Raw genomic sequence first — 27811 nt, forward strand, 5'->3', positions numbered from 1 at the left:
ATGCCCCAGGTTCTAAGTGGCGGGGGCCAGGATTCCAAAGCCCCGGTACCCTCGTGCGCACGTCCTCGTCATTCGTCTACACCTTTTCCTTCTGCCAGCTCGTGGGAAACCATAAAGGGCACGTGCCTGCCCTGTGACTGAGCCCTCTTGTTTCTCCGCTCCCAGGTCACAGAGGGCATGGAGCTGGAGAACCATGAACAGCACGTGGTGCTGAGAGAGGACAACCGCCGCAGGCGCCGGAGGATGAAGCCGCGCAGCGCGGCGGCCAGCCTGTCCTCCATGGAGCTCATCCCCATCGAGTTTGTGCTGCCCACCAGCCAGCGCAACACCAAGACCCCCGAAACGGCGCTGCTGCACGTGGCTGGCCACGGCAACGTGGAGCAGATGAAGGCCCAGGTGTGGCTGCGCGCGCTGGAGACCAGCGTGGCCGCCGACTTCTACCACCGGCTCAGCCCCGACCACTTCCTCCTGCTCTACCAGAAGAAAGGGCAGTGGTACGAGATCTACGACAAGTACCAGGTGGTGCAGACCCTGGACTGCCTGCGCTACTGGAAGGTGCTGCACCGGAGCCCCGGGCAGATCCACGTGGTGCAGAGGCTGGCGCCCTCGGAGGAGACGCTGGCCTTCCAGCGCCAGCTCACGGCCCTCATTGGCTACGACGTCACCGACGTCAGCAACGTGCACGACGACGAGCTGGAGTTCACGCGCCGCCGCTTGTTGACCCCGCGCATGGCCGAGGTGGCCGGCCGCGACACCAAGCTCTACGCCATGCACCCCTGGGTGACGTCCAAGCCCCTCCCCGAGTACCTGCTGAAGAAGATCACCAACAACTACATCTTCATTGTCATTCATCGCAGCACCACCAGCCAGACCATCAAGGTCTCGGCCGATGACACCCCGGGCACCATCCTCCAGAGCTTCTTTACCAAGATGGCCAAGAAGAAGTCCCTAATGGATATCCCTGAAAGCCAGAACGAACAGGACTTCGTGCTGCGCGTCTGTGGCCGGGATGAGTACCTGGTGGGTGAGACGCCCATCAAAAACTTCCAGTGGGTGAGGCAGTGCCTCAAGAATGGGGAAGAGATTCACCTGGTGCTTGACACTCCGCCAGACCCAGCCCTGGACGAGGTGAGGAAGGAGGAGTGGCCGCTGGTGGACGACTGCACGGGAGTCACCGGCTACCATGAGCAGCTGACCATCCACGGGAAGGACCATGAGAGCGTGTTCACCGTGTCCCTGTGGGACTGTGACCGCAAGTTCAGGGTAAAAATCAGAGGCATTGATATCCCTGTCCTGCCCCGGAACACGGACCTCACGGTTTTTGTGGAGGCGAACATCCAGTATGGGCAGCAAGTCCTTTGCCAAAGGAGAACCAGCCCCAAACCCTTCACGGAAGAGGTGCTCTGGAATGTGTGGCTTGAGTTCAGTATCAAGATCAAAGACTTACCCAAAGGGGCTCTGCTGAACCTCCAGATCTACTGCGGCAAAGCTCCACCTCTGTCTGGTAAGGCCTCTGCGGAGACTCCCAGTCCCGAGTCCAGAGGCAAAGCTCAGCTTCTGTATTACGTGAACCTGCTGCTGATAGACCACCGGTTCCTCCTGCGCCATGGGGAGTATGTGCTCCACATGTGGCAGCTATCCGGGAAGGCGGAAGACCAAGGTAGCTTCAATGCTGACAAGCTCACGTCTGCCACCAACCCGGACAAGGAGAACTCAATGTCCATCTCCATTCTTCTGGACAATTACTGTCACCCCATAGCCTTGCCTAAGCATCGGCCCACCCCTGACCCGGAAGGGGACCGGGTTCGAGCAGAAATGCCCAATCAGCTTCGGAAGCAACTAGAGGCGATCATAGCCACTGATCCGCTTAACCCTCTCACAGCCGAAGACAAAGAGTTGCTCTGGCATTTCAGATATGAAACTCTGAAGGATCCCAAAGCGTATCCTAAGCTCTTTAGCTCAGTGAAATGGGGACAGCAAGAAATTGTGGCCAAAACATATCAACTGTTAGCCAGAAGGGAGGTCTGGGATCAAAGTGCTTTGGATGTTGGATTAACAATGCAACTCCTGGACTGCAACTTTTCGGATGAAAATGTAAGAGCCATTGCAGTTCAGAAACTGGAGAGCTTGGAGGACGATGACGTGCTACATTACCTGCTCCAGCTGGTCCAGGTAGGGGATGCACTCATCTCAAGGGATTTATCTGCATATGCACAGGTGCCCCATTCAGCTGTCTTCCAATGCCCCTTGTCCAGAGAGTCACGATCAGTCAAAGGAGATCTAATGAAACTACCTCAAAAAGTAGTAAGCTGTTCCATTTACTTTTTTTACTGTCTTTGAGGGCTTGTTGACAAGCATTTTGATGACATTAATATTTCTGCTTTTTAGGAGAACCATTCCCGTGGGAATACTTTGTTCTCATTTACTGTATCAATGATAGACTTGGCTTATCGAATGCTCCCTTGTGCCAAGGCTGCAGGTGATCTACATGCTTTTCGTGTATTATCACATGTAACTCTCCCAACAACGATGATAGAGGTCAAGTTAATATTTGCATTTTATAGATCAGGAAACTGAGGCACAGAGAGGCTAAGTAATGTGCCCAAGGTCACCTACTTTGAAAGACAAATTCAAACCCAGGAGGTCTGACTCCTGGCCCTGCTCTTTTCACTGCGTCCCAATATCTGGCATCAACCCAGCAGTGTCAGGATAGTGTGTCCTAGAGGAAAAACGTCATACTCTCTGATTGTATTTATCACAATTCATAGAGTAACATCTCATATCTGCATGGGACCTTGAAAGCCCCTCTCTTTAGATAGGTCCGGTACTGTGTGTCCATTCCTCTTCACATGCCTTTCCCTGGGGTCCAGAGAGACTAAATCATTTGCTAAACCCTTGACTAAATCAAGGGTTTCCTTAGGACGTTAAAGAAAGGAGGAAGAGTTCTCTTGCTCACGATAGCCATTCTCAAATTATATTGTGCTGCTTGACAAGGAAGAGGAAGGAAAGGACTTGGAAGGGAATTCTATTTTAGAGAGCAGAAGTGTTCAGTCATTAATTAAACAACACAGACTGAATGCTTCCTCTGTTCTGGTTGCTGGATATAGAGCAGTGATCAAAACAGGGCTGGACTCTGCCCTAATGTAGCTTGTGGTGCATGAAGACTGACACCAAATGAGTACACATACAGGCAGATATTGAGTAACATGTTGTGACAGACACTTTGGGGAAAAGCTACAGAGTGTTATGAGAAAAGAGTCAGGGGTTCTGGGGACACTTGATTTAGATTGAGGAAGCCAGGGACAGCTCTGAGTTGGTGATGTTTGATCTGAGATGGTTAGGATTAGCCAGGCTGACTGGTGGACACCAAACTGTCTAATCATTATCTATATTAATAGGAAGTTTCTGAAGTTTTCTGATGCGAATTTTGGATACTCTCAACTTTGAATCTTCACCGCCCCATTAGGCAGATACTTGAAACGTTATATTTGGCCTTTGCTTTCATCTGTCAAATATAACCGATGTTTTTCTCTGCCATGAGTTCAGAGGCCGGCATAAACACTAATGAAAATTTTAGAAAAATCAAAGTATCCTCAGTTTTGTAGCTCTCCATAACAAAAAGAAAATAAAACAAATTTGTATGAGATCTGTTCCAAGTCCCAAGACTATCATGAATTATTTTACATTGTCATTTTCACAAGTAAACTTTGCAGCGTTGGAAAATGAATAGTGTTCTTCTTGGAAATGTTTAAGTGAAAGAGGTCAATAAGTAATATTAACATTGAATCTGTGGTCCTAAACTTGAAGAAGAGAAGTCATTTGTAAAACTATTTGAGACACTGCAGATATGGCCAAATGACTCATTCATTCCTAATTAAAATGGTCTCCTGGTTGAGATCTTCATCATCTTTACAGAAGTGAAACACGAAGAATGTCAAAAAGGCTCACGTTTAGGTTAGAAACTTAACATTTCTGAAGTGACTACTGGTGGCTAAATAACCACAGTCTCAGAATTCAGATCTTAGCTGCAGCTACTGTGGCACCAGTTAGAGCACACCTCACCTTTGAAAGCATGGGGATAATTGAAATATTATCAAGTCGGTATTGTTCTGATCATTTCCAAACTGAAAAACCAGAGTAAGGATTGGAAATCATACCAAAAAGCCCCCAGGCCCTAAAACAGAAAGTGGAATGGGAATATCTCTTATTTCTTAGGAAAAAAGGATAGACCGTATCTATTTATAAAGGAGATACTCTGAGATATTTAATTTTAAACCTCCCTTTATGCTTATACATGACATCTACCCTGTAATTTTATATGTGCATGTCTAATAATCAATTTTTGTTAGTCTTACTGCTTTTAAAATTATGCACTATTGCAGACTTGCAGAAAAGTAGAGAATGGTGTAACAAATATCCATGCACCCACCAGAATTTAATTATTTTTTATGTTTTATTTTTAATTGGCTAGGCTGCAGCGGGCAGGGGCGGGGGTGGGGGGCGAGCTTGGGGCAGCCACCCAGCTGGGCCCTGTTTTCGGTCCAGCCCCTGTTTTTCACTTGTCATTGGTTCTTCTTCCTGAGTCACAGGGCTGCCACCTATGTGAATATCTCTGTTATTAGCCAAGTGATGTGAAAACTACTAAACACTGCTGAACCTGAGGAGCCAGGTAAAACAAGAGATTTTCAGACAAATAGCCCTGTATACACTGCATTATGGCGGGGAGTAATGACCCTTCCGTTGCAGTAGGAACCTGGGAGGCAGCACAGTGACTCGCCAGTGAGAGGCCAACCACACAACTTGAGCAGAAGAGAAGCTGTAGGATTTTTAGGATCTTCACATCTAACAAACATTTCTCTCCCTGCATGTACAGTATCCCCACTGTCTATTTTCTTTCCAACAAACTTTCTTCCCTTCCACCTTTATAGATGTGTTATAGCCATCTCCATCTTTCCCTTCTATCTTTCCAACAAATCAGGTAAGCCTTCATGGGAACAAAAGCCCTCACCCCTTCTCTCTGAAGTCATCAAAAGCACGTGATTGTGAGTCCAGAGTTCTGGCTTCTAATCCTGGTCCTTCTGCAAGTGGTTCACCCTGGCCCAAACTGTCCTTGAAAAGAAAGGATTGAACTTAAGTGACTGCTCAACTTCCCGTCGCCCTATCCATACAAACCCACTAAGGCAGAGCACGAGTTTTTCTCCATTTCCTGTTTCCCGATTAATCAATGGAGAATGCAATCCCACAAATGCCAATGTGTTCTTCCTTTAGGCTGTGAAATTTGAACCATACCATGACAGTGCCCTTGCCAGATTTCTGCTGAAGCGTGGTTTAAGAGTAAGTACTTCCATTTTGATAAGAGCGTGACATTTAAAAAGTTACAGAGAATTGGCTGATAGATTTGGAGCATTAGTCATAATAATGGCAACCTTCTTGCTTTCACCCTCAGAACAAACGAATTGGTCACTTCTTATTTTGGTTCTTGAGAAGTGAGATCGCCCAGTCCAGGCACTATCAGCAGAGGTTTGCAGTGATCCTGGAAGCCTATCTGAGGGGCTGTGGCACGGCCATGCTACACGACTTCACCCAGCAAGTCCAAGTAATTGACATGTTACAAAAGGTCACCATTGATATTAAATCGCTCTCTGCTGAAAAGTATGACGTCAGTTCCCAAGGTACGGTGGCTCTGTTCTCTTGGTTCTCTTTCCAAATGCCTTTGTCTCCAAATGCCATCGGTCCTGTGATCCTTCCTCCTTCTGGAACACAAGTCGCACCTTCCTCAAGGTAGCCAAGAATACATTTTTTAATCTTCTGTCTTCATGGAGTAAGTGAATTTAAAGTTCCCCCTTTACAAGTTAATATTTTTTAAAACTACATATATATTTTAATGATGAATGTATAATGTTAAACTCTTTGAAAACTTAAAACAGCATTATGCAGATGTAAGATGTATTTTTTAAGAGCAACTATGCACACACACAAAAAAGATTAGTTATTTCCAAGTATCCTTTCTTCCCCATCTTTCAATACATGCATCTAATTTTCAAGTCCTCAGTCTTTTAAAGTAATGAATTATTGAGAAGTTATTTTAAATTTTTTGTATATATGTATACATATACATCATATATAGCTATATGTACATATATATTTATATATATGTTCTTCCTATAAAAACATATATATCACCTCCTCTGTGTTCCAATGTTGTCTTCTTATCCCTAAGAAATCCTGTCCCTCAGTCCCTGCTTTAGGAAGGTTAATCACTCTTTATCTGTATTCCCATAGGTTTTGGTTGATACTACATTAAATTAAAGTCATTAACATATCTTTCTGGTCTATTAAACTGTATGAGCCTTGAAGCTAGGAATTATCTCTTATTCACATTTGTATATCTCGATCCACCACCATGGCTCATAATGGACACTCACAAACATACTCAGCGAGTATTTTAAACTTCTGAATATTTTGATTTGCCATTTTTGCCTTTGAATCTTTTCCAATAAACCAATAATGGTCTCTCCTAAAAATAATAATGTTAATAATAATCTTGCTTTTATTTTTACTGTAAGAACGAAAGAGCAACATTTGTACCAGTCTCCAGTCTGTCTGGTACCCAGGCAGTCGTTTTTAATTTATGTATTTTGCCTTCACAATTTTGAGGCTGTCATATTGCCTCCACACAACCTAACTTCCTCTTCTGAAAAGAATTTCCCAAACCCTAACCGAATTCCATTTAATATGGTCTTCTGATACCTGTTTCCCAAATCAGAGGGCAGTTTAAAGCTTCACACGTTGGAAAGAAAACTACAGTAATTCCTTACCATTATCCATAAAGCATCCTTCTCCCTCTGACTGTCTGGGTATCCTATATATATTCAGATATTTCTGTCCCCTGTTGTAATGTGTGTACGTGGTTATGTTGCTCCCAGTAAGCCTGACTTATTCTGACACCCTCAATGGTTAGTTCCTCAAAGACAAAGCTAGCCTCTCTTCTCCTGTTCCTCACCCTACCAAATATATAGAATGTTGTCAATACCTGCGGCCTCAGGAAATGTTAGAGATGATATTGGTAATTTCTTGAACTCACGTAAACTCTTGTGTGCGTTTGACAATTACAGTTATTTCCCAACTTAAGCAAAAGCTTGAAATCCTACAGAATTTGAATCTCCCCCAAAGCTTCAGAGTTCCGTATGACCCTGGACTGAAAGCAGGAGCACTGGTGGTAGGTATCGCCTTGATGTCTCTCCATGGTCTTTATGTCTTGACAATGGCTCTGCCTGCTTTGCTGGGCCTAGTGGATAAAAGCTGACGTTTATAGAGAGACAGGGAAGCTGGAAAGTCCCCAGATGGGCTTCCATCAAGAAGCCCTTCCCTAATTGCTAGATACTAAAAACCTCAACACCAGGCAATCTTCCATCCATTTTGTTTTAAATCAGCTTTCTTGAGAAACCATTTGTATACAATAAAATGTATCCATTGCAAGTGTACAGTTCAGGGAGTTTTGCCAAATGTATACAACCATATAACCATCGCCACAATCAAGATATAGAATATTTCCATAGAAATTTATAGAAAAAATTCTTTCACATCCCTTTGCAGTTGGTCCTTTCCTCCTTCCATCCTCCATCCCGGATGATAGATCTGTCTTCTATCATGTAATTTTGCCCTTTCTAGAATGTCATGAAGTGGAATCATACAGTATGTAGGTTTTCTATATGGATTCTTTTACTTAGCATAATGCTCTTAAGATCCATCCATGTTGCTGTGTGTCTCCGTGATCTGCCCCTTTTTATGACTGAGTAATATTCCCTTGTATGGTTATACCACAATTTGTTTTCCATTTACCTTTTGAGTAAATATTTAACAGTGAGATAGTTGGGTCAGATGGGATGTGTGTGTATATAAGATACTGCCAAACTGGTTTTCCATTTTATAATGGCAACTGTGCCATTTTATATTCCCACCACAATGTATGCAAGTTCTGATTGTTCCGCATCCTAGAGAACACTTGTTATCATCAGTCTTCTTAATTTTAATCATTCAAATGGATATGAAGTGGTACTTCACTGTTGTTTTTATTTGCATTTCCCTAGTGATGTTGAGCATCTTTTCATGTGCTTTTGAGAAGTTTCCATCTTCTTTTGAGAAGTTTCTATTCATATCTTCCATTCACTTTTTTTTTTTTTTTTTTTTTTTTTTTGCGGTACGCAGGCCTCTCACTGCTGTGGCCTCTCCTGTTGCGGAGCACAGGCTCCGGATGCGCAGGCTCAGTGGCCATGGCTCACGGGCCCAGCCGCTCTGCGGCATGTGGGATCCTCCCAGACCGGGGCACGAACCCATGTCCCCTGCATCGGCAGGCAGACTCTCAACCACTGAGCCACCAGGGAAGCCCTCCACTCACTTTTAATTTAGGTTACCACCTTCTTCTTATTTATGAGTTATTTATATATTCTGGATACAGATACTTCATCAGGTATATAGTTTACAAGTATTTTCTCCCAGTCTGTGGCTTACCTTTTCATTTTCTTAGTAATGTATTTCGAAGAGCAGAAGGTTTTAATTCTGATTAAGTCCAATTTATCACTTTTTCTTTTATGCTTCATGAATTTCATGTCCTAAGAAATATTTGCTTCATCCAGTGATTCTCAACCAGGGGTGAACCTCCACCTCCTCCACCAAGGGGTATTTGGTAATGTCCAGAGACATTTTTGATTGTTACAACTGGGAGAATGCTACTAGCATCCAGTGGGTAGAGACCAGGGATGCTGCTAAATATCCTACAATACACAGGACAGTCCCCACTGCAACAAAAAATTATCCAGCCCCAAATGTCAGCAGTGCCAAAGTTGAGAAACCCTGCCTAATTCAATGTAACAAATATTTTTTCCTAGAAGTTTTATAGTTTTAATCTCACATTTAAGTCTTTGATCCATGTTTAATTTTATATACAATTAGCAGTAAACTTGCTGTCTAGCAAAAGCACACACTATCCACTGTCCTTTTGAAGTTAGAAATTGGTAGGAATAATGATACATTAATACAGCTTCAAATTGTGTTTGGTTCTTTGTTTAAAGACCACGTCACATTTTTGATCCTTGGTGAATTTACTTTTGACTAAAACTCCTAAGATTTTCTCTTTTCGAATGAGTGGCTGCTAAACCACCTTTCTCCCACCTTGAATTTATTTCGACGTATGGGGGTTTGGGGGAGGGGACAGGCATTGTGCCTGAGTGCTAGAGTCTCATCTATTGCTGTTAAATTTCATCTTGTTACATTTGGCCTGGAATTAGACTGCATCTGATTTTTGACAACCATTTTTAGACACTATGGTAACAACAGAACTCTTTTTTTTTCAAACTAATTCTTAGAGGGAGGCCAGATATGTATAGACAAATAACAGCACAATTGCTCTTTGTTAGAGAGGACATGGAAGTACAAGAGTCCTACAGGAGGGGTGTATACAGATGAGGGGATATGCCACACCTCTTAGGCACCTCCACAGATGCTTAGGGTTCCTTGCAACACAGTTTGAGAACCACTGGTTTAAGTGTTGTAACTTGCTCTCACTAGCATTTTTGGATTTGGTGAAAATGCCTTCTGCATTTTTACACAAATCATTGAAAATCCTTTTCCAACTGGGACTTTGTCCTAGGTGTTTACAGAGATGCTTTGCAAGAGGGTGTGCATCTCCACCATGTGTCTTCAATTGTGTGTGGGAATCATGTGGCTGTTTTCTTACAGATTGAAAAATGTAAAGTGATGGCCTCCAAGAAAAAGCCCCTGTGGCTTGAGTTTAAATGTGCCGACCCTACAGCTCTGTCAAAGGAAACAATTGGAATTATCTTTAAACACGGCGACGATCTGCGCCAGGACATGCTGATTTTACAGGTGTGCTGCTGTTAAGGAATTTTTTTTTCAGCTATCTGAAACAAGAATTCTGTACTAGATCTAAAAACATGCCGTCTACTGACCCTGTTCCATTCTCCTATTTTGTATGATGAACAGTGATCAAAGGTGACATAATAGAGTTTTCACTGGGGGAATATAGCCGTGGACCATTAGATATGAAATCTAGTGAGCCTCACAGTTCTGTGCATTCCTGAGGAGATGCATACCCAGCATTCCCAAATAGCCAGATACACTTCCCTCCCCTAACCTCTTTCTTATACACCACATTCCTAGTGTGGTAACATGGAATAGAAACCTATTTACCCCCAAGTATCCACTTTATTCATATCCACAGACATAGCCAGACACTCTCGGACGCTCTCCTTAGATACATCACCTTTGGTACACATCCACATACACAAACTGAAGTGAATGATGTGATAGGAAGGAGGGAGAAGATGAACAGGTAGGTGATTGGAGAATTCACGCGGTTACGTAACAAGAGTGAACAGATTACTAGAACAGAAGATGGATGGTGAAGGTATCAATGTTGATCATTTTCATATTATCTAACATAAACGTTAGCTTTGCAGATTTGTAAAGTAATATTCTCTATACCCTAGTTTAATACTGCAGAAGTAACATAATTTCTAATATTTCATGTGATTTATTTAAAATAGGCAAACCATGGAATCTAAAATATGATACAGATGAACTTATTTACAAAACAGAAATAGACTCACAGACATAGAGAACAAACTTATGGTTACCAAAGGGGAAAGGGTGGGGGGATAAATGAGGAGTTTGGGATTAACAGATACACACTGCTGTATATAAAATAGATTAACAGCAAGGACCTACTGTACAGCATAGGGAATTCTACTCAATATCTTGTAATAACCTATAATGGAAAAGAATCTGAAAAAGAATGGGAACAGTAATCATACCCACACTAGGGGGTTAATAAAAAGGATCAACATAAAACAGTCCTCGGTGAATGTCAGCTATCATTATCATCATCGTTACTGTTGCCTTGCTTGTAGCCCAAGAGTGCCTTATGGATAAAAATGTGTAAAGATGTTAGAGTGGAACTTTTTCTATTGTGGTAAAATACACATAACTAGGAACATTTGAATAATAGAGAAATCATGGCTAAAACCTACCCCCAGAGAAATCCAACTATTCTCTTCCCCAAGGTGCCTCTCAGGGACCCAAATTAACAGGCTCCCAAGGAAGGGAAACATGAGAGTACCAGGTTGATAAATAAAAGTACATTTGTTACTTACATATTTTATGTTCACTTCAATATTTTGTGTTACCAGAGAAGACTGTTGTTGTTTTTAACAGAGAAGAATAATACATATTTATAATGGAAACGTTTTTGTGTTTTGATGCCCAGATTCTACGAATCATGGAGTCCATTTGGGAGACTGAATCTTTGGATCTGTGCCTCCTGCCATATGGTTGCATTTCAACTGGCGACAAAATAGGTATGTGGGGACCTCAGAAGATGAATAGACTGCTCATCTCATTTTAAAAGACCGCCATCCCATGGGACTTCCCTGGCAGTCCAGTGGTTAAGACTCTGCACTTCCACTGCAGGGGGCACAGGTTCGATCCCTGGTTGAGGAACTAAGATCCCGCATGCCAAGCAGCCATCATCCCTTCAGTGTAGGCATTTAATAACGGAAAATTTACAATCATAATCCATATAAAAAAGAAGAAGATGTTCCAAGGCTGGTGCATGTGACTCAGTTTAATATGGACATGTTGAAAATATATGAATGCATGATTCAACTCCTTGTGACTGACTGTACATGGAAATGATTTTAGTGAGAACTTCTTCCTTCCTCTTTACTTCCCCACCGCTAAATTTTCACTCGTTTCATTGCACAGTAAACTTCTCTCTCACAAATAACATTTAAAAGTAGATGGGAAAATCTGTCCCTTGTTTCACCATCCCAGATTTTACATTATCAAAGCTATTACATACTCTCCTCTTAGGTGCTTTAACAGACATTTCACATTTTAACTTCAATCAAACAGATTTTTAGTCAAGTTTCCAATTTGAGAAGTAGAGAACGTCATTCCCATTTGACCCTGAAATTTAAAAAAGGAAAAGGCAAAGGTTGCCAAGGGAAGAGGGATGTGTTTGGCACATTACTGCTTTTGCTTATTCAAAACCAACCCTTTCCTCTTTTCATTCAGGGAGAGTGAAAGCAGGTCCCACACTACTTCCCTATCCGCCTCCTTTTCTTTCTCTTCCTCCTAAGAAAACCACCAGCACGAACCTGGAAAATAACCCTGTGGTTAAGAAAGCTCTCTGCCCTCCACTCTACAAAGACACAGCCATTCCTCCTCTGGGTCAGGCACTCAGCCCCAGTTCACATCAGACTCTGTGCATCTTCCTGCAGGAATGATCGAGATCGTGAAAGACGCCACGACGATCGCCAAAATTCAGCAAAGCACAGTGGGCAACACGGGCGCCTTTAAAGATGAAGTCCTGAATCACTGGCTCAAAGAGAAATGCCCTATTGAGGAAAAGGTGGGCTCCTGCTTCTCCCCAATCTGAAGGCTTCTGACAAGTTATCATGATACAGCAGAATAATGACATGTTTTTTAAGGGGTCTACCAGTGCCATGCCTCCTGACTCACTGGTGAAGCACCTTCCTCCTGAGCTCCTTGGGGTTTAAGCGCTTTCCCCTGGTGACACAGCAGATCTGTGCAAAACGGAGGTGCTCACTCAGACCTCACTGAGCATTTGCTTCTCCTTTGATTATCAGGCCTGCTTTGCATAAAATTTGGTTCTGGGAAATAACTTGTTAGCACTTTTTATGACCATCTATTTCTGTCGTTGAGCAGAAAAATTCAGTTACCACAGATAAACTCTTTACTACCTGGGAACACTACAGACCCTAAAAAGTAAATTATAATTTACCACTGCACCCTAATTTAAATGGTAAATTATGGATGCTCAAAATGTCACTTCCATTCCTCAGAAGTACATCCGCTGAGTCCTTCACAAGCTGTTCAGCTGCTGGTTAAAATTCTGTTGTAGAGGATTAGCACTTCTCATTTGCGTGGGTAGCAGTCTTTCGGGGAGGAAATATAATTAGTAGCATTTATTAGTTTGTTAAAATGTGGATTTGTGAACCCGTGCATACTTTTAAGAGGTCACAAGCAAAACATATGTTCACCAACGAAGGAGGAATCATTACAGGTTCTGTATTGGCGTTGGCAAATGATGCATGGAAAGGCAGTGAACCCTTTGATTAAGTTACTGTTGGCCTTTGACTGTTGTTTCCTCCTCATGCTACTGTGATTCATTGTATCTTCACCTAAAATGTAAGTAGAGCAATGAGAAAGTTGGCTCCTAATAGACAGAACATTAATGGTATCAGGTACCACCAACTTGCTCTCTGAAAATGATTCCCAGAACAGTGTCTTTTGGGGAGTCCTTTGTAATAGATTCACGCTGCTCTTTGTAGTTAGGACACAACTAATATTTGGTTGCATTTTAACTAGTTTCAGGTGGCGGTGGAGAGATTCGTTTATTCCTGCGCTGGCTACTGTGTGGCAACCTTTGTTCTTGGAATAGGTGACAGACACAATGACAATATTATGATCTCCGAGACAGGTGAGTTTATTTTTTATAGAGTCATGTTTTTTGATTGTGGTCAAATATGCATAACATAAAATTTACCATTTTAACCAGTTTTAAGTGTGTACTCTAGTGGCATTAACTGCACTCACATTGTTGTACAACCATCACCACCATGCATCTTCAGAACTTTTTCATGTTCCCCAATGGGACCTCTGTACCCATTAAACACTAACCCCCCATCCCTGCCTTCCCCAGCACAGAGTAATTTTTAAATGGAGCTCAAGGTTGGAGCAAAGATCTAGAGGTCATTATTGTATAGGGACACAGAGGCTGTGACCGCCCTACGGAGGACCCAGGAGTGAGTAACAGAAGAAGATGCAGCAAAGGAGAATTAAGAAGGACAAGCCAGACAGGAGCTAGAAAGCTAGGAAGGTGGGCGTGATCAACAGTGTCAGAGGGTGCAGAGAAGCAACAAAAAGAGTCACCCTTTTTTTGATACCCTTCGATCTGAAATGCCGTGCCTTCCTCACCTACGGCTCCTCGCTGGGTCACTGTCCACTCTGACAGTGGTCAGTACTGGCTGCATACCATGACATTTTCCTCTAAGAAATCTGGACCAATTTAAGAGTAGAGTCTGGAAAAAACACCATATCTGGGTAAATCGCTAACTCTGTATGGGAATCAAGAGATAATGCATTTATGGATCATTCGTATGATAGAGAGCTCTGTAAATGAGAAGAGAGGAAGGGAATTGTGGTGGTGATTGTGACAGTGGTAGAAATTGACCCAAAGGAGATTCAAAATGATTTCTTTCTAGCCTGCTACTCAAAAGTAAAAGGTGACTGCCCTTCCCCCAAACAGAGCGAAACATCAGTCTCTCCTGAGTTACAGAAAGAGCCTAAGAGAGTCTTGGGTATAATGATGACATATAAGCCAGAGAGTTTTGGTTTATATTTGTAAGAATAATTCTGAGACAAGAATTTTTTTAATGGCATGTGGCTGTCATTGAAAGAACACCAGAAGGATATCAAAACTACGCTTGTTTCAAAGAACGCTTTGTGGCTACTACTACACACACCTGCTAAGACAAAACACATCACAAGCAAAGAGTAAAAATAGCTCTCTCACCCAAGATAGCTCATTTTCAGGCAACTTCAAAATATTTCAAGAAATGAACAAACCAGGGTGTTGTTTGCAAGTGCTGATGCCAGTATAATGACGTCAGACATTTTCTTCTCTTAAGGAAATCTGTTTCATATTGACTTTGGGCACATTCTTGGGAATTACAAAAGTTTCCTGGGCATTAATAAAGAGAGAGTGCCATTTGTGCTAACTCCAGACTTCCTGTTTGTGATGGGGACTTCTGGAAAGAAGACGAGTCTACACTTCCAGAAATTTCAGGTAACTGGCCTCCCCATCGACCACCTACCAGGAACATCAACCAGATGGCGCCTGCAGCCCTCACCTCTGCCCGCCCGCTTCGGGTGTGACCCACCCCCTCCCCCCAGTCACCTCTCTTCCTTCCCCAAGTGCAAAATGATGCTTCTCAGTAAGCCCCTCTCCTAAAACCAGACGGCAAATAAAAGCATTCCATAATCAGTGAGACTGGCGAATTTAGCGCAGCAGGATGACACGGCCCTGAAGGACAGGGCTTTAAGGAAGAGCACCTGGCAGGCAGGCTTAGCCTTTGAATATTTACCTAATCAAGATGTTGCCTAGAAGATGCAAATTTTACGTATATTTTTCAGGACTCGCCAATGATGGTGAGCTTCTCTTGATTTTTGCTCCAGGTGTGTGTTTATCAGTTACTAACACAGGAAATGCTTGCTTGTCTCTTTTTGTAAAGGAGGGTCCCTTCTCTCGTTTGAAACCTCGTCAGCTCAACTACAGGTTGTCCTGAGAGCCCTGGCTTGTCCCACTTCACCTGTCCACCAGGTCCTCCACGGGGCTCCCAGCTCCCTGGAGGGGGCGTCCACATTCGGCTTTCTCTTTCTATTCCTTCCTGGTCTACGTTCACTTTTGACTATCAAATGGTATTTCAAATACCCAAGGAGTAAAATGTTCACTCTTGCAAATTTAATAACTGTGAATGAACGTAACTCAGAAAAGTCATCATTGCTACTGCAATATACCTATTTTAGAGCCATACAAACACAAAACAGATCAGTAGAGGCAACAAGTGATTACTTTATGTGCACATTTGTCTCAGGCTCCCTTTAAATAGCCCCCTCCCTTAGCGCCTCTGAAACATGGTTTGATTTGTACCAGCACTTCAGGACTGACTCTTCCTCCTGCGTGTCTACTTGAGCACCACGTTAACCTTGAGAGATGACATGCGCCTTGACCTTCAGTGGAACAGGAACTGGGATGTCTTGTTTTGAAACCTGTCTGTGCTTGTTTGTTCTCCTGGCTGATTTTCGATGTGGTGGTTACCAGACTTCCCCTTCACAGCTCCAGGGGTGGTTGTCAGAGAAACTGAGATCTCTACGGCCAGATGGTCTTAGGATTTTTAGTGTGTTTTTCTGCGTAAACTCAACTGGGTTTCAGACTATTTCCAGGGATTTGACACATTTCAGTCCTGTGTTTCTTTAAGGTTAAAAGTCACACATTGTGACAATTTCCTGGAAGAGAAAAATGGTTACATACACACACACACACACACACACACACACACAAACCTGGAAGAGTTTTACCATTTAAAGGGGAGGCGGGAAATACTAAATTCTCCTCTCGTGGAGGTGGGGTTCATCTCCTTTGAACAAACACAGCAGCAGTAGTGCCATTTGAACACTCAGGCAGACACGAGGTCTTTTTGGCCAGTGGTTTTCTCCAGAACGACTGCCCATCTGTCCTGTTGTTGACAACATTCCCATAGACCCTATAGTACCCGTGTCACTCCTAAAATCCCAGCAGTACTTCTCCTATAGTCTTTTTTGTTGTCATTTTAAGTTTCAAAATATTCTTTAATGAAGAGATTGGGGTTTGGGGAGGCCCCCCAGAGGTTGCCTCCCCATCTGGGCAGCTTCCACCCAAAGCAACAACTCTTTGCAGGGAGGCTGTCCTCTCCGTCTGGGAGCATTTCTCCATCCTTTTTGTGACCAAAGCTTGCTTCTTGAGCATTTAGAACCTCTTTCATTAAAGCAACATCTAGGCAGCATGCGTACTGCCAAAAACACACCTTGGTAAATTTTATTGTACTTATATATATGTCTATGTTTTGCAGTATTGGCATACTCTTTGATTGAAGGTACGGACTTTAGCCTTAAACAGATCAGCCTGGCATTGTAGTTGAAAGGATGGGCTTTGGGGCAGGTCACCTTGAGCTTGAATCCCAGCTCTGCTGCTTCATCGCTATGGATGTGATGCAAATTGCTTATCCTTTCAGAACCTTGGTTTCCTCATCTGTGCAGTGGGAATTCTAAGGCCCACTTCATGTGGGGGTTTTGTTAGGGATTATTTATGTGAAATATGTAGAAAGTTTGGCCTAGTGCCTAGTCCACAGCAGGAACTCAATCAACGGAGCCGCCACTGTCATATCCATCACAGGGGGTCCTCAAACTTTGAAAACTTTTAGGTTGAGAAGCCCTCTATGAAATGAGATCTCAAGCAGATCTGTAACACATAAAACACAACGAAGTAGCATTGTTCCCGTTGAAGAGCAAGTGAGGGGTTCTGGCTCTTTCTCCCCCACCTGCCCCCTTATCTGCTGGTTTCCAAGCCTTTCCCACCCTCCTCAGTCACATCAGGAAAAAGGCTGAACACATATACATATATGTGTACAATGCTACATCTGCAGAATTTCTAAAGTTTCCAGCTTGACAAAGATGAGCAGCGAGTTTTTTCATCTTTTGACTCAGACCTGCTGACAGTTTTTTGCTTTTTGTGTTTTTTTTTTTTACATACTACTAAGCCTTCCAGAAGATATTCTGTTTCTTCGTGTTGTGCTCTCTTTTTGAGATGAAGTCCTTCAAGGTCAGGGAGCACGTCTCTCAACTCTCTAAATAGCATCCCAGGCTCTTGTAAAACAAAGCTGCCATTTCTAGGTAGGCTGGAAGATGTTGTATATAGTTACATTTTGAATGAAAGGCATCGTCTCCAGCAAATCACTAATTTTGCATTGATAAGTTTCATGAATGCACGCAGCACATTTGAATCACCTGTTGGGAAGGGTGGAGAAGAGATGGCCCACTTTTTGTTAAGCATGAGGGGAGGAGGCTTCTCCACCAAGACTGAAAAACCTACCCAGCTCATGATAAGAGGACGGAGTCAGGGGAACTGAAAGAAGAAAGTGTGACTCTATCCCGTCTCCCTCTTCTGTCCAAGGTAGCTCGTTTAGCCTAGGACCAGATTCATGAGCTATTTCTAAAGAGGGCAGAGCTCACAAACAAGCCATAGTAAGACAAAAAGACATAAAACCAAAGCCTACTATTTGAACCCAAGATTATCTGTTTGCCTTTGGAGCAGCATCCTACACACAGGGTGCTAAACAGATATATCGCAATGATGATGATTTTGATAAATCAATTCTCTACAGAAAAAAAATCTCTCCCTTACTAAAGAGAGAAAAAATTAAACAATGGTTTTCCCACTGGTAATGTATTTTAGAACCACTTTATTTGAAATGTCCCTGAACAATGATAGACATACTCAACATGCAAATACATTGATATCGTTGGCAAATGAAATTTGGCTTCTCATTTACTTTTATGTAAGAACGTGGGGTTTTTTTTTTTCTCAATTTTAGAAGTAGCAAATGCTTTCTTAAAAAAAAGGCAGCAAAATATTAAAAATATCAGGATATAAAATACCCACTATCCCACCTTCCAAAAATAACACTGTCAACATTTTAGTGGTTTTCCTTCATTCTGTAAATATTTGGTCTTTTACCTAAATAAGCTCTCTCATCAATGGTATCATTGTAGCTTTAAATGTTTCAAACTCGGTACTTCTCACTTGTTGTTTTGATTAGGAAAGGGATGACGAGGGGACATCATAATTGGAAAAACTCTGAATTTGAGTTTGGATCTGACTTCTAGTCCCATTTCAACCATGATCACCTTAAAGACCAAATTCATCAGAATTTGGTTAAAAACTGAACTTAAACAGCAGACACAATGTTACTCCCTTACTTTAAACCATTTAGTGGCTTCTCATCTCATTTTGAATCATATCTGAACATCTAAGCTCACCCTACAAGCCCCTGCCCCCTCTAGCCTCTCCCCATGGCACCAGCCTTCCTTCTCTCACTGGGTCCGGGCGGCCTTCCTCTGCACCTGACCCCAGTCCTGGCCTCCTCCTTGGAACGCCTTTCATTGCCCTCTGCCCAAATGTCATCCCTCAAAGCCCTCTTCTAGATGCGGCCCCTCGTGTTATCCTGGCCACAGCGCGCCGCCTGTTGCCTTCGGAGCATCCATCACAGCAGGTAGTTCCCGGCACCATCTGCTGCTTGTCTCTCCCTTCCCAGAGGCAGCTCTGGGCAGCAGGGCCATGTCTGACCTGCATCCCGCACGTGGATCCTGAGACCTAGGATGCCCTCAGTAGGTACCAGTCGGTAAAGGAGCAATTCCTGCCCCGGGGAGGAGATGAATGAGACTAGAGAACCCCTCTGGTTTCTTCCTTCCCCACAGTACATCATATTCTGTGAGTTTATGAAGTGGTAACTCAGGTGCAGATTGACAAGCTGCCATTGCATGGCTGTCAGATAATAAGCCTTCAAGATGCGGTTAAATACCACACATCCAGAGAGGAAGTAAGCCTAATTATGAAATCTACTGTTTTGGTAAATAATACAGACCTGTAAGTGTCATCTGGTGCCTAGTCATATTTGTGCGGCGATTTCCTTAGTGACATAAACATTACTTTTTTTTTTCCCCAGTCAGAGCAGTAGTTGTGCCGATGGGACACTCAGGATAAACCTATAGTGTACGTCCAACATAGGACAGTTTGCAAGGAGTGTGAAACTTGGCCTTGTAGGAGCAAGCAAGCATTGTGAAGATGTTCTTTGCACACAGTAGGAACTAAGCAAATGTGTGTTGTCGGGTGCAGCTGAAGAAATCAGGGGAGTCAAGTAACCCCTTCACATGCACAGCTGTGCACAGTAGGCAGCGATGAGCGTATTTAAAAGGCACTTGCCCCTAGATGTCACTCTTAAGTAGGGTTTGATAGAAGTCTGGAGCCCCTACACGGTGTTGCTTTCATCTAGGAGGCCAGTTTCATCAGCCCCCGCCGGGTCACCACCATGGGCAGGGTTGTCCCCAAGCCAGGGCATCCCCAGGCCCCTCACCCAGCAGGCTCAGCCCTGCCCGCAGTCTCTACGCAGAGCCCTGGCTCGGGTTCCGACGAACCTACGTTCAGAGTCCATCTCTGCAGTGGTCTCGCTCTCACCTCAGATGCCAGGCTGTTGTTACTACTTCTGCCTCCGTTCCTGCTATTAACCCTGCCTGTTAACCTGCCCCTAGGCCCGAGGCCCCGCTGCCTCCTGCCATTCGCCTTGCTGGAGACTCCCGTGCTCTCCCTAACCCAGACACAGGGACCGGGGGGCCGCGGAGACCTTACCTCTGACACTCTTCCCCAATCCTAGGCTCTGACGGCCCTTACTCACCTGCACGTGTCTATACCTCCAACTGGCTGGGCTTTCTCAGCCTCTTGCCCCACCCTGTTTGAGTCACCAGGCCCTGTTTGTCCCTATCCAAGATGGCACACCCATTCAACACACGACTACCTCTCAGGTCGTGTGCCAGGCCCAGGGAAGGCTCATGTCCTAGCAGTTGAATTCCCTTCAGATATGACTGTTCCCTAATTCACCCTGATTTTAAAGCAATGAATCTTGCCCCACATTGACCTTGACTTCGTCACATGAAGCATTCATTCGTCGTGCATGTGCGGATTATCTGCGGTGTGTTAGACACATTGCTGGGCCCAGGTGACGTGAGCAGGGGCATGGCCCCAGAGCTCAGCCGAAGAGATGCGCCCATAGCTCTGTAGTGAGGATTTCACCAACGGTTTGCAGAGGGAGCAATGATGCCTGTCCTGGCGGGTAGAAGAGGGTCGTGGAGAGAAGGGAATGTTTTTATCGGGGGCCTTAAGGTCCGAGTTCATCTTCATTTTGCCTGGCAGATGCAGGAAGTCAGAAAGAAGAACATGAGCAAGGGCATGACGTTAGGATTTAGTATCAGTATTTTAGGGACACAGAGTACAGTCGTCCAGAATGGATGGAACCTAGGTATACGTGGGCGTGTGTAGTGGAATTTGAGGCGAGAAGGGAAATTTGGATCCAATTTGAAGCAGTGCATGGGCTGGATTAGGGGGTAGAGAGCCAAGCAAAAAAGTCACTTGGAGCTCAAATGATTAATCACAAATTAATGTAATAAAGGCCTATTATAAGTCAACAGGGAGATGAGTTTGTTGAATTGTTCCTAATATATTGAGTCGATAACGGATTTGCATCCTCTTGGGATTTACATCCTGGCCCACTGACGAGGTCGAGCTCAGCCTCCTGTATTCCAGTACTGAAGACTCCATTACGTCCTCCTCTGTCCACACTCTCCATCAGAAGATGCCTTCAGAGAAGTGTCCGCATCAGCCATGGGTAGAAGCTTGCATATGTCGGTGTGATTTCTCTGCCAGATGCAGGCTTGCGTGGGCTTGTAGAATTGTTAGGACTTAGATGAGCTTGCCAAATTTTATCACTTTTCTGGAAAAGATACGAGCACAAGACTGGAAACGTGGCCTTGGACTGGATTTGTGCATTAATCCACCAGCATGCGGTGTCGCTCGGTTCCCAAGATTAGACCCCTGTTACTTTTAAACATTTATCGAGATTAACCTTCTAACTGGCATCCTTCTCTCAGTGTTTAGTTTCTCTTAGAGAATTGTTTTGTCTTGCAACAGAATATTATCGAGGACATTATTCACCACGTTACAAAGTGTGCTCTTTATAAAGATCCTCTTGCAAAAGTTCTATCAGGTGTTAGAAAAGTTGTGTTTCTCCCAAACAAACAGTTTTTTTAAATCTTCTGAACATTGGATGAAGTAACTGATTCGATTTCCCTTTTGGCTGAAGATACATTTGAAGGCCGCCCTTAGCAAGAATATAGGATTTGTGATGTATAGCTTTAGTCTCTTTTCCAAACCCATTGTGGATCCCGTTGCTTTTTCTACCCACTTTTAATTAATGTTACTGTGACTTTTGTGTATCCAAATAATGCATCTTCAACCCTTTTTGAAACAAGGCACAAATAAACACACACACATACATACAGTCTGTTTAGAATAGTTGACTAAAGTAGAACAGTTTAATTGTAGCTTTAGGTTTCTAATGAGCTTCTAGCTAAATATTTGAGAAGATGGCAGTACAGCCCTTCCCCCTGGTAGACAGAGCCAGTCTGGGAATCATTTCTAAGTCCTTAAAGATGGCAATCCCAAGTCAAACTCCACAAATGCACAACCAAGTGTTGGACACACTCTTCTTTCAGATTTACCAGATTCCAGCATTACTAGGTCCTAATCATTGACCTTCTCTGTTTTGCCAAAATAACTTCTAAAGGCATTGCTTAGCCAACTCATTGATTTTTATTAAAAAAAAATGAAATTCTCTTTGACAGATCTTATTTTTTCTCCCCTGTCTCTGAGGAAGGAGACAGGGGAGAAAAACTAATAGTAATAGTAATATGGCAGACAGAGGCTGCATTACTATTTAGGAAAATTAGGTGGGTGAGGACATTTCTTCTCATTGATGAGTATATGTGAGTGTTGTTTCTCTCTCTCCTCTCAGCCTGGATTCTTTTTCTGGAGTTTCTGTTTTATGGCCCTGAGTTTACTTCCTCATTTTTGTAGCTGTGTACAGTAATATTTCACTTCCACTTTGTTTCTAGATGAGAATGGAGGCGTTTGGTTTTAAGAAAAAGTAGGAGTATTCCACATGACCTTGGACTGTCTAAAGCAGCCACAGTTCATTGGTGGTTAAAAAATTAATAATTATGCATAGAAAGGACTTTGTTTTCAGTATAGTAAACTGATAAGTTGGGCCAGTGAACGAATCAAGTCAAAGTGTTGACCCTGAAATGGTAATAGTTTCCTTTGTTCTTAAGACTTATGAGAGAGGGGTAGCTCTGTAAAAAGCAACCTTTCCTTTGGTACTGGTTGCTGTAATTAAGGCATCTGAATCAACTCTGAAATAAAGAGCAGATTGCCTACTATATAGGCTCAATCTACTTATTAGCTACTAATGGGTAGTGGTCCAGCCAATGGCAGTAACAATGTTACACTGTTCTCCACATTCACACTAGTTAACAAGTATCTTAAACCAAGTCCTGGGCATCAGGTTCCTCCTTTCCCCCTTCTTCTCTGCTCCATAGTACAAAGCCTCAGCTGAGAAGGACAGGATGAGGATGCATGTGGTCAGTGGCCAGCAGCCCCGGCAGAAGGGAAAATTCTGTTGCTACAGCCAATAACGTCTGTGTGCTGTGCTTCCCCCCAAGCTCCCCAAGCCATATCCTCACAGCCCCTCAAACCACAGGCCTCTGCTGAGGCAGCACGGTCAGGAAGCTCAGACAGACCCTATGGCTGAGTCCAAGGGCAGAAATGAAACCCCTGGGGCTTGAGCAGCAGAGCAAGGGCCCACCTGGGCCCCTCCTAGCAAGAGAACCATCTGCTATGTAGCCAGTGTGCTATATGCTTCCATCATCCCCCTCACCTCCTGGGGCCAGCGCCAAGACACCCCCTCCATTGACTCTGGTGGGAGTGGGGCTCATCTCCTTCCTGCCCTGGCCCAGCCCACCCCTAGGTCTCTGCTGTCGGAGGGGACTTTTTGGACAGGTGGTCTAGATGGCAATGTGACCTCCTCAGTGATGAGAGAAGTGTGTGACTTCTTACACTCTCAGTAATAACAGCCAACCCTTTACATAGCACTTGAATCTCCCCACAATCCCGTGACACGGGTACTGTTGTTATTATTATTCTGATTCTAAGATGAGGAAACCAAGGTCCAGGAGGTTAAGTAACTTCTCTGATGACAAACAGCTTGTCGATAATAAAGCCACGAGTTGAGTCCAGGCAGTGAGGTGTGACTGTGCGCTTTTAACCCCTGCTCCACACACCTTTAAGCAAAAGATAATTAAGTCTGTACCACGTCTCTAAGTCTGCACCGCCAAACAGAATTTACACAGTGTGTCTGACCAGTAGGGAGCTTGTGGTTAAATTTGGAGGTGAAATTTCGTTCTCATAGAAGTGACCCTTGGGTATGAAAATTAGAATTAACCGAATAAATTCAAGCCAGCAGAAATTCCTTATATAGGAGAGGTGGCCTTGGAGAACAACAGGACAGTTTCTTCCCTTTCATATGTCTCTCTGTGGCTACAGTGATTGGTGAATCGGTGCATTGCAACTTAAATATTTACTAAGCACCCATGGATTGGTGTTATAATGACTTGATCCCAGATTAATTTTCCTCCTCAAAATTTTCTTGTTCAAGAGTTTGACCACACAGTAGGCTCAGAGAGCAGGGGATTTGCCCGGAGCCCCCATTGTACAGAAGGCTAGAAAATAATTAAAAATCAGAATGTCCTCTAATTCAAAATCAAAAGGCATCCCCATCTCTGCCCTTGTGAAAATTGTGTGAGTTGGCCAATTAATGAGACTGTTGCCTGGGGTGAAGTCTGCCCCTAGCCTGTGTAATTGCCAAGAAATGAGAGAGACCTCAGTGGGTCCTAGGCATGAGCAAAAGAAAATGATTTCCGGACGTAAGTGGAATCATTATGAATGCAAGAGCACTAATGCATCACAGCCGCTTCCAGGGCGCAAGAGGTGCCTGGACCAAGGCAGGAACAGCCCAAATAGTGTTGAGTCTCCTGCTTTGTGTTAAGTAAGCAGGGAGGAGATGCAGAGTTCATCTCCCCTCCAGGTAGGGAAGGGAGAGGACTAACATTTACTGAATGCTCCTTACATACCACCCTCTATGTTGAGCATTTTATATATATTGTCTGACTTAAAAAATGCCAGAATAGTCCATGGGTTTTTGTACCTGGACAGGGTGATGCATACACAATCCAGCCTTGACATACAGAATGACACAGGCCTGACCCCCACTATCATTGGGGTTACCCTGCCACGTTCAGGTGACACAGACAAGATCGTCTAAAAGCAAAAAGAAAAATCACTATTAAAATTTTGACCAGTAAACTTATATTCTTTATTTCTATGTAAGTATTTTGTGTCCATTTACCAAAATGGGATTGTACTAAATGTGATGTTTCATACCTGCTTTTTAAAACTCGCTTTTACATGCTTATTAAATACTCTTCTACAGGATCATTCTAGTAGTTACAGAGAGCTATGTAGATACTTTCATAAACCCTTTTTATCAGTCTCCGAGTGTAGGATATTTAAGTTGCTTTCAAGTTTCCACAATGTTAAACAATGTTCTAATGAACATTCTTGTAGATAAATCACTGCAAAATTATCCAAATTTTTTAAAGATAAATACCTAGCCTGGAAATTGCTGGGTAAAAGGATTCTGACATTTTTTAAGTCAAGTTTATTGAAGCATAATTCAGAGAGAGCGGAATTCAGCCTTTTCAGGTGTACAGTTCTTTGAATTTTGACAAATGTATCAGTTATGTAACCACCACCACAATTAAGTTATATAACATTTATAAGTATTTTAAAGCTTTTGATGCATGTTGTCAGTCGTCTGCTAGGAAAAGTATACCATCTACCATCTAGTCCCATCTATCATCAGGCTATGAAAGGTGAACATTAGAGATTATCCTTAAAAATTAAAAAAAAAAAAAAGATTTTTCAATTTGGTATGTGAATGTTTCCATCTCATGTTCAGTTACATTTATTTGATTACTAATGAGGTTGCATATTTTTTCATATGTTTGTTATCTGGCTTTATGTCTTATAGTATGATATACTATATCTTTGGCCTACATTTCTAGCCGACTGTTTATCTCTTTCTTATTGCTTTGTAAGAGCTATCAGGGGCTAGGGATGAAGAAGTGATCTGTCATGTTGCAAATATGTTTTCTCTTGTCATTTGATTCTTTTAATATTGTTTATAGCTTTTTTTTGTCAAAATTTTGAAGTTTCCGTAATCTCTCCATCTTTTCCTTATGGATTCCACCTTGGAAATCAGCTTCAGAAAGCCCTTCCTTTCTCATTCCATGATTGTTTAAATATTTTCCCTTCTTCCATTTAAATGTTTAATTCTTTTGGAATTTATTTTGGTATATCACATGGGAGAAACTTTATTTTCCCCCCAAATTATGAGCCAATTGTACCACCCCTGTTGATCAAATAATCTGTTCCCCCACTAATCTGAGTCACCTTTATTATATATTTAATATGTACTTAGATATGTCTCTGAACTTTCCATTGTGTTCCACAAAATTTCTTACCTTTTTTGGAGAAGAATAGGTACTATATCACACAGTTTTAAATATTGTACTTTTATAATGTGCTTTAATATCTAGGATGGCAAGCACTGTTTTTCGTTACTATACTTTTTCAGAATGTTCTCTCAGGCCCTAATTATCCCAGATGAACTTAAAAACATATCTGGGTTTAAATATCCAATAGGAATTTTTATTCAATTTCATTATATTTATAGATTAATTGGAGAAAAATTTTTATCTTTATAATAAACAGTTTTATCACCGAGGAACATGCCATGTCACTCAACATGTTCAAGTTTTCTTTTACTGACTTCAGTAAATGTTTACAGTTTTTAAAAAATGGGTTCTGCATGTTTTGTGTAGGTGTTTATCTCAGGAATCATGGGGGTTTTGTTACCTTTATTCACAGCATCTGTCTTTTTACTTTCTAACTGGTGGCTCCTACCTATAGCATTCTATTTATTAATTTTATAGAAAGCTAGTTTAATAAAAACTAGTTACAATAGTATTTTAGTTTTCTTCCCCTTCAGTGTTCCTAGAACACAATGGTTATTTGCAAATACTAATGATTTTACCTTCACTTTTCTGATCTTATACATTTCTTTTTCCCAGACTCATTATTCAGAATGATTGTGACTGGTAATTTCAGATCATTCTTCACATCATTTCATTTTTGTCACATGTTAAATTACAGGTTACTTTTATAAAAATCAAAAGTGGGTTTTAATCCAGTACCTTATGATGAACTACTCTTGCAAGTTTCTGATAAACCCTAGTTGCCTATGGAGTGTTATTCTCTTAACATTTTACTCAGTATTTTATTTGAAATATTTAAACCTGTAATCATTCATTTCAGTTTTCTTTAATATGTCATCTTTGCCAAATTATGGTATTAAGGTTGGACTATTCTGATTTTGTAAAATTGGGAACCTTGCAACTTTCTCTTCATGTTGGAACAATTTAATTGGCACGAGCATGCCTGTTGCTTCAGAAGTGGGCTTAACTCACCTGTCACCTACTCCAAGGCTTTTAGAGAAGGCACCAGCCATAGCATTGTTGAAAGCCCTCTCTCACTCAGTATTCAGAATTTATTTTAAATTTCCAAAGGTCATTCAACAATTTTGAGCGTCAGACAATGAAAAACTAGTTCATCTGTTTTCTTAGTATAGGACACATTGGAAAATAAAGATGAAAACTACCTAAATCTCAAACACCACATTTCCGTCCCTTCTTTGGATTCCGTTAGCTCTTGGCAAACATTATTTACGCTTACATAAAGTTATGTGATTCCTGGATGGTGTTCAAAAACTGACTCATTCCTCTTCAGAGACTATAGAAATTTCCACCCTCATTTGCCTAGAAAAGAGATTGAAGTGAAAAGAGTAAGAAATAAGATGAAACTTACTGTATCAGTTAGTTTTCCTTGAGCACACCCTGGGCGTGTGCAACCACACTACATTGCTTCAGAGATTATAAAAGCAGTCTATGTTCTCAAGTTTTTCATCTGAGGCAGGAGACCTGCCTTGCTTGTGATGATTTCCTCGCAGGGACAGGATAATGCCATGTTAATTCCAAAACAGCCTGCTGGTCTTCAGCCTACTTCGATGCCATAACAACAGCTAACAGCGTTTTCTTTCCCTTTATCCAGGATGTCTGCGTCAAGGCTTACCTAGCCCTTCGTCATCACACAAACCTACTCATCATCCTCTTCTCCATGATGCTGATGACAGGGATGCCCCAGCTAACCAGTAAAGAAGATATCGAATACATTCGTGATGCCCTGACAGTGGGGAAGAGTGAAGAGGAGGCTAAGAAGTATTTTCTGGATCAGATTGAAGTTTGCAGAGACAAAGGATGGACTGTGCAGTTTAACTGGTTCCTACATCTTGTCCTTGGCATCAAACAAGGGGAGAAACATTCTGCCTAA

General features: G+C 42.6%; 1 protein-coding gene across 1 annotated transcript; it reads left to right on the top strand.

Annotated features, from left to right (window-relative positions):
• Window positions 1-165: 165 nt before the first annotated feature.
• PIK3CG (phosphatidylinositol-4,5-bisphosphate 3-kinase catalytic subunit gamma) lies at window positions 166-27811 on the top strand (the record flags this gene model as incomplete). Its single annotated transcript, XM_079711138.1, has 10 exons — window positions 166-2172; window positions 5269-5334; window positions 5447-5672; window positions 7116-7219; window positions 9739-9885; window positions 11285-11375; window positions 12300-12430; window positions 13411-13522; window positions 14733-14890; window positions 27533-27811. Exons 1-10 carry the CDS (start codon window positions 178-180, stop codon window positions 27809-27811), a joined length of 3309 nt encoding a protein of 1102 aa, XP_079567264.1. The 5' UTR covers window positions 166-177.

This window comes from Hyperoodon ampullatus (assembly GCF_949752795.1).
Source record: "Hyperoodon ampullatus genome assembly, chromosome: 9".
Classification (NCBI taxonomy): Eukaryota; Metazoa; Chordata; class Mammalia; order Artiodactyla; family Ziphiidae; genus Hyperoodon; species Hyperoodon ampullatus.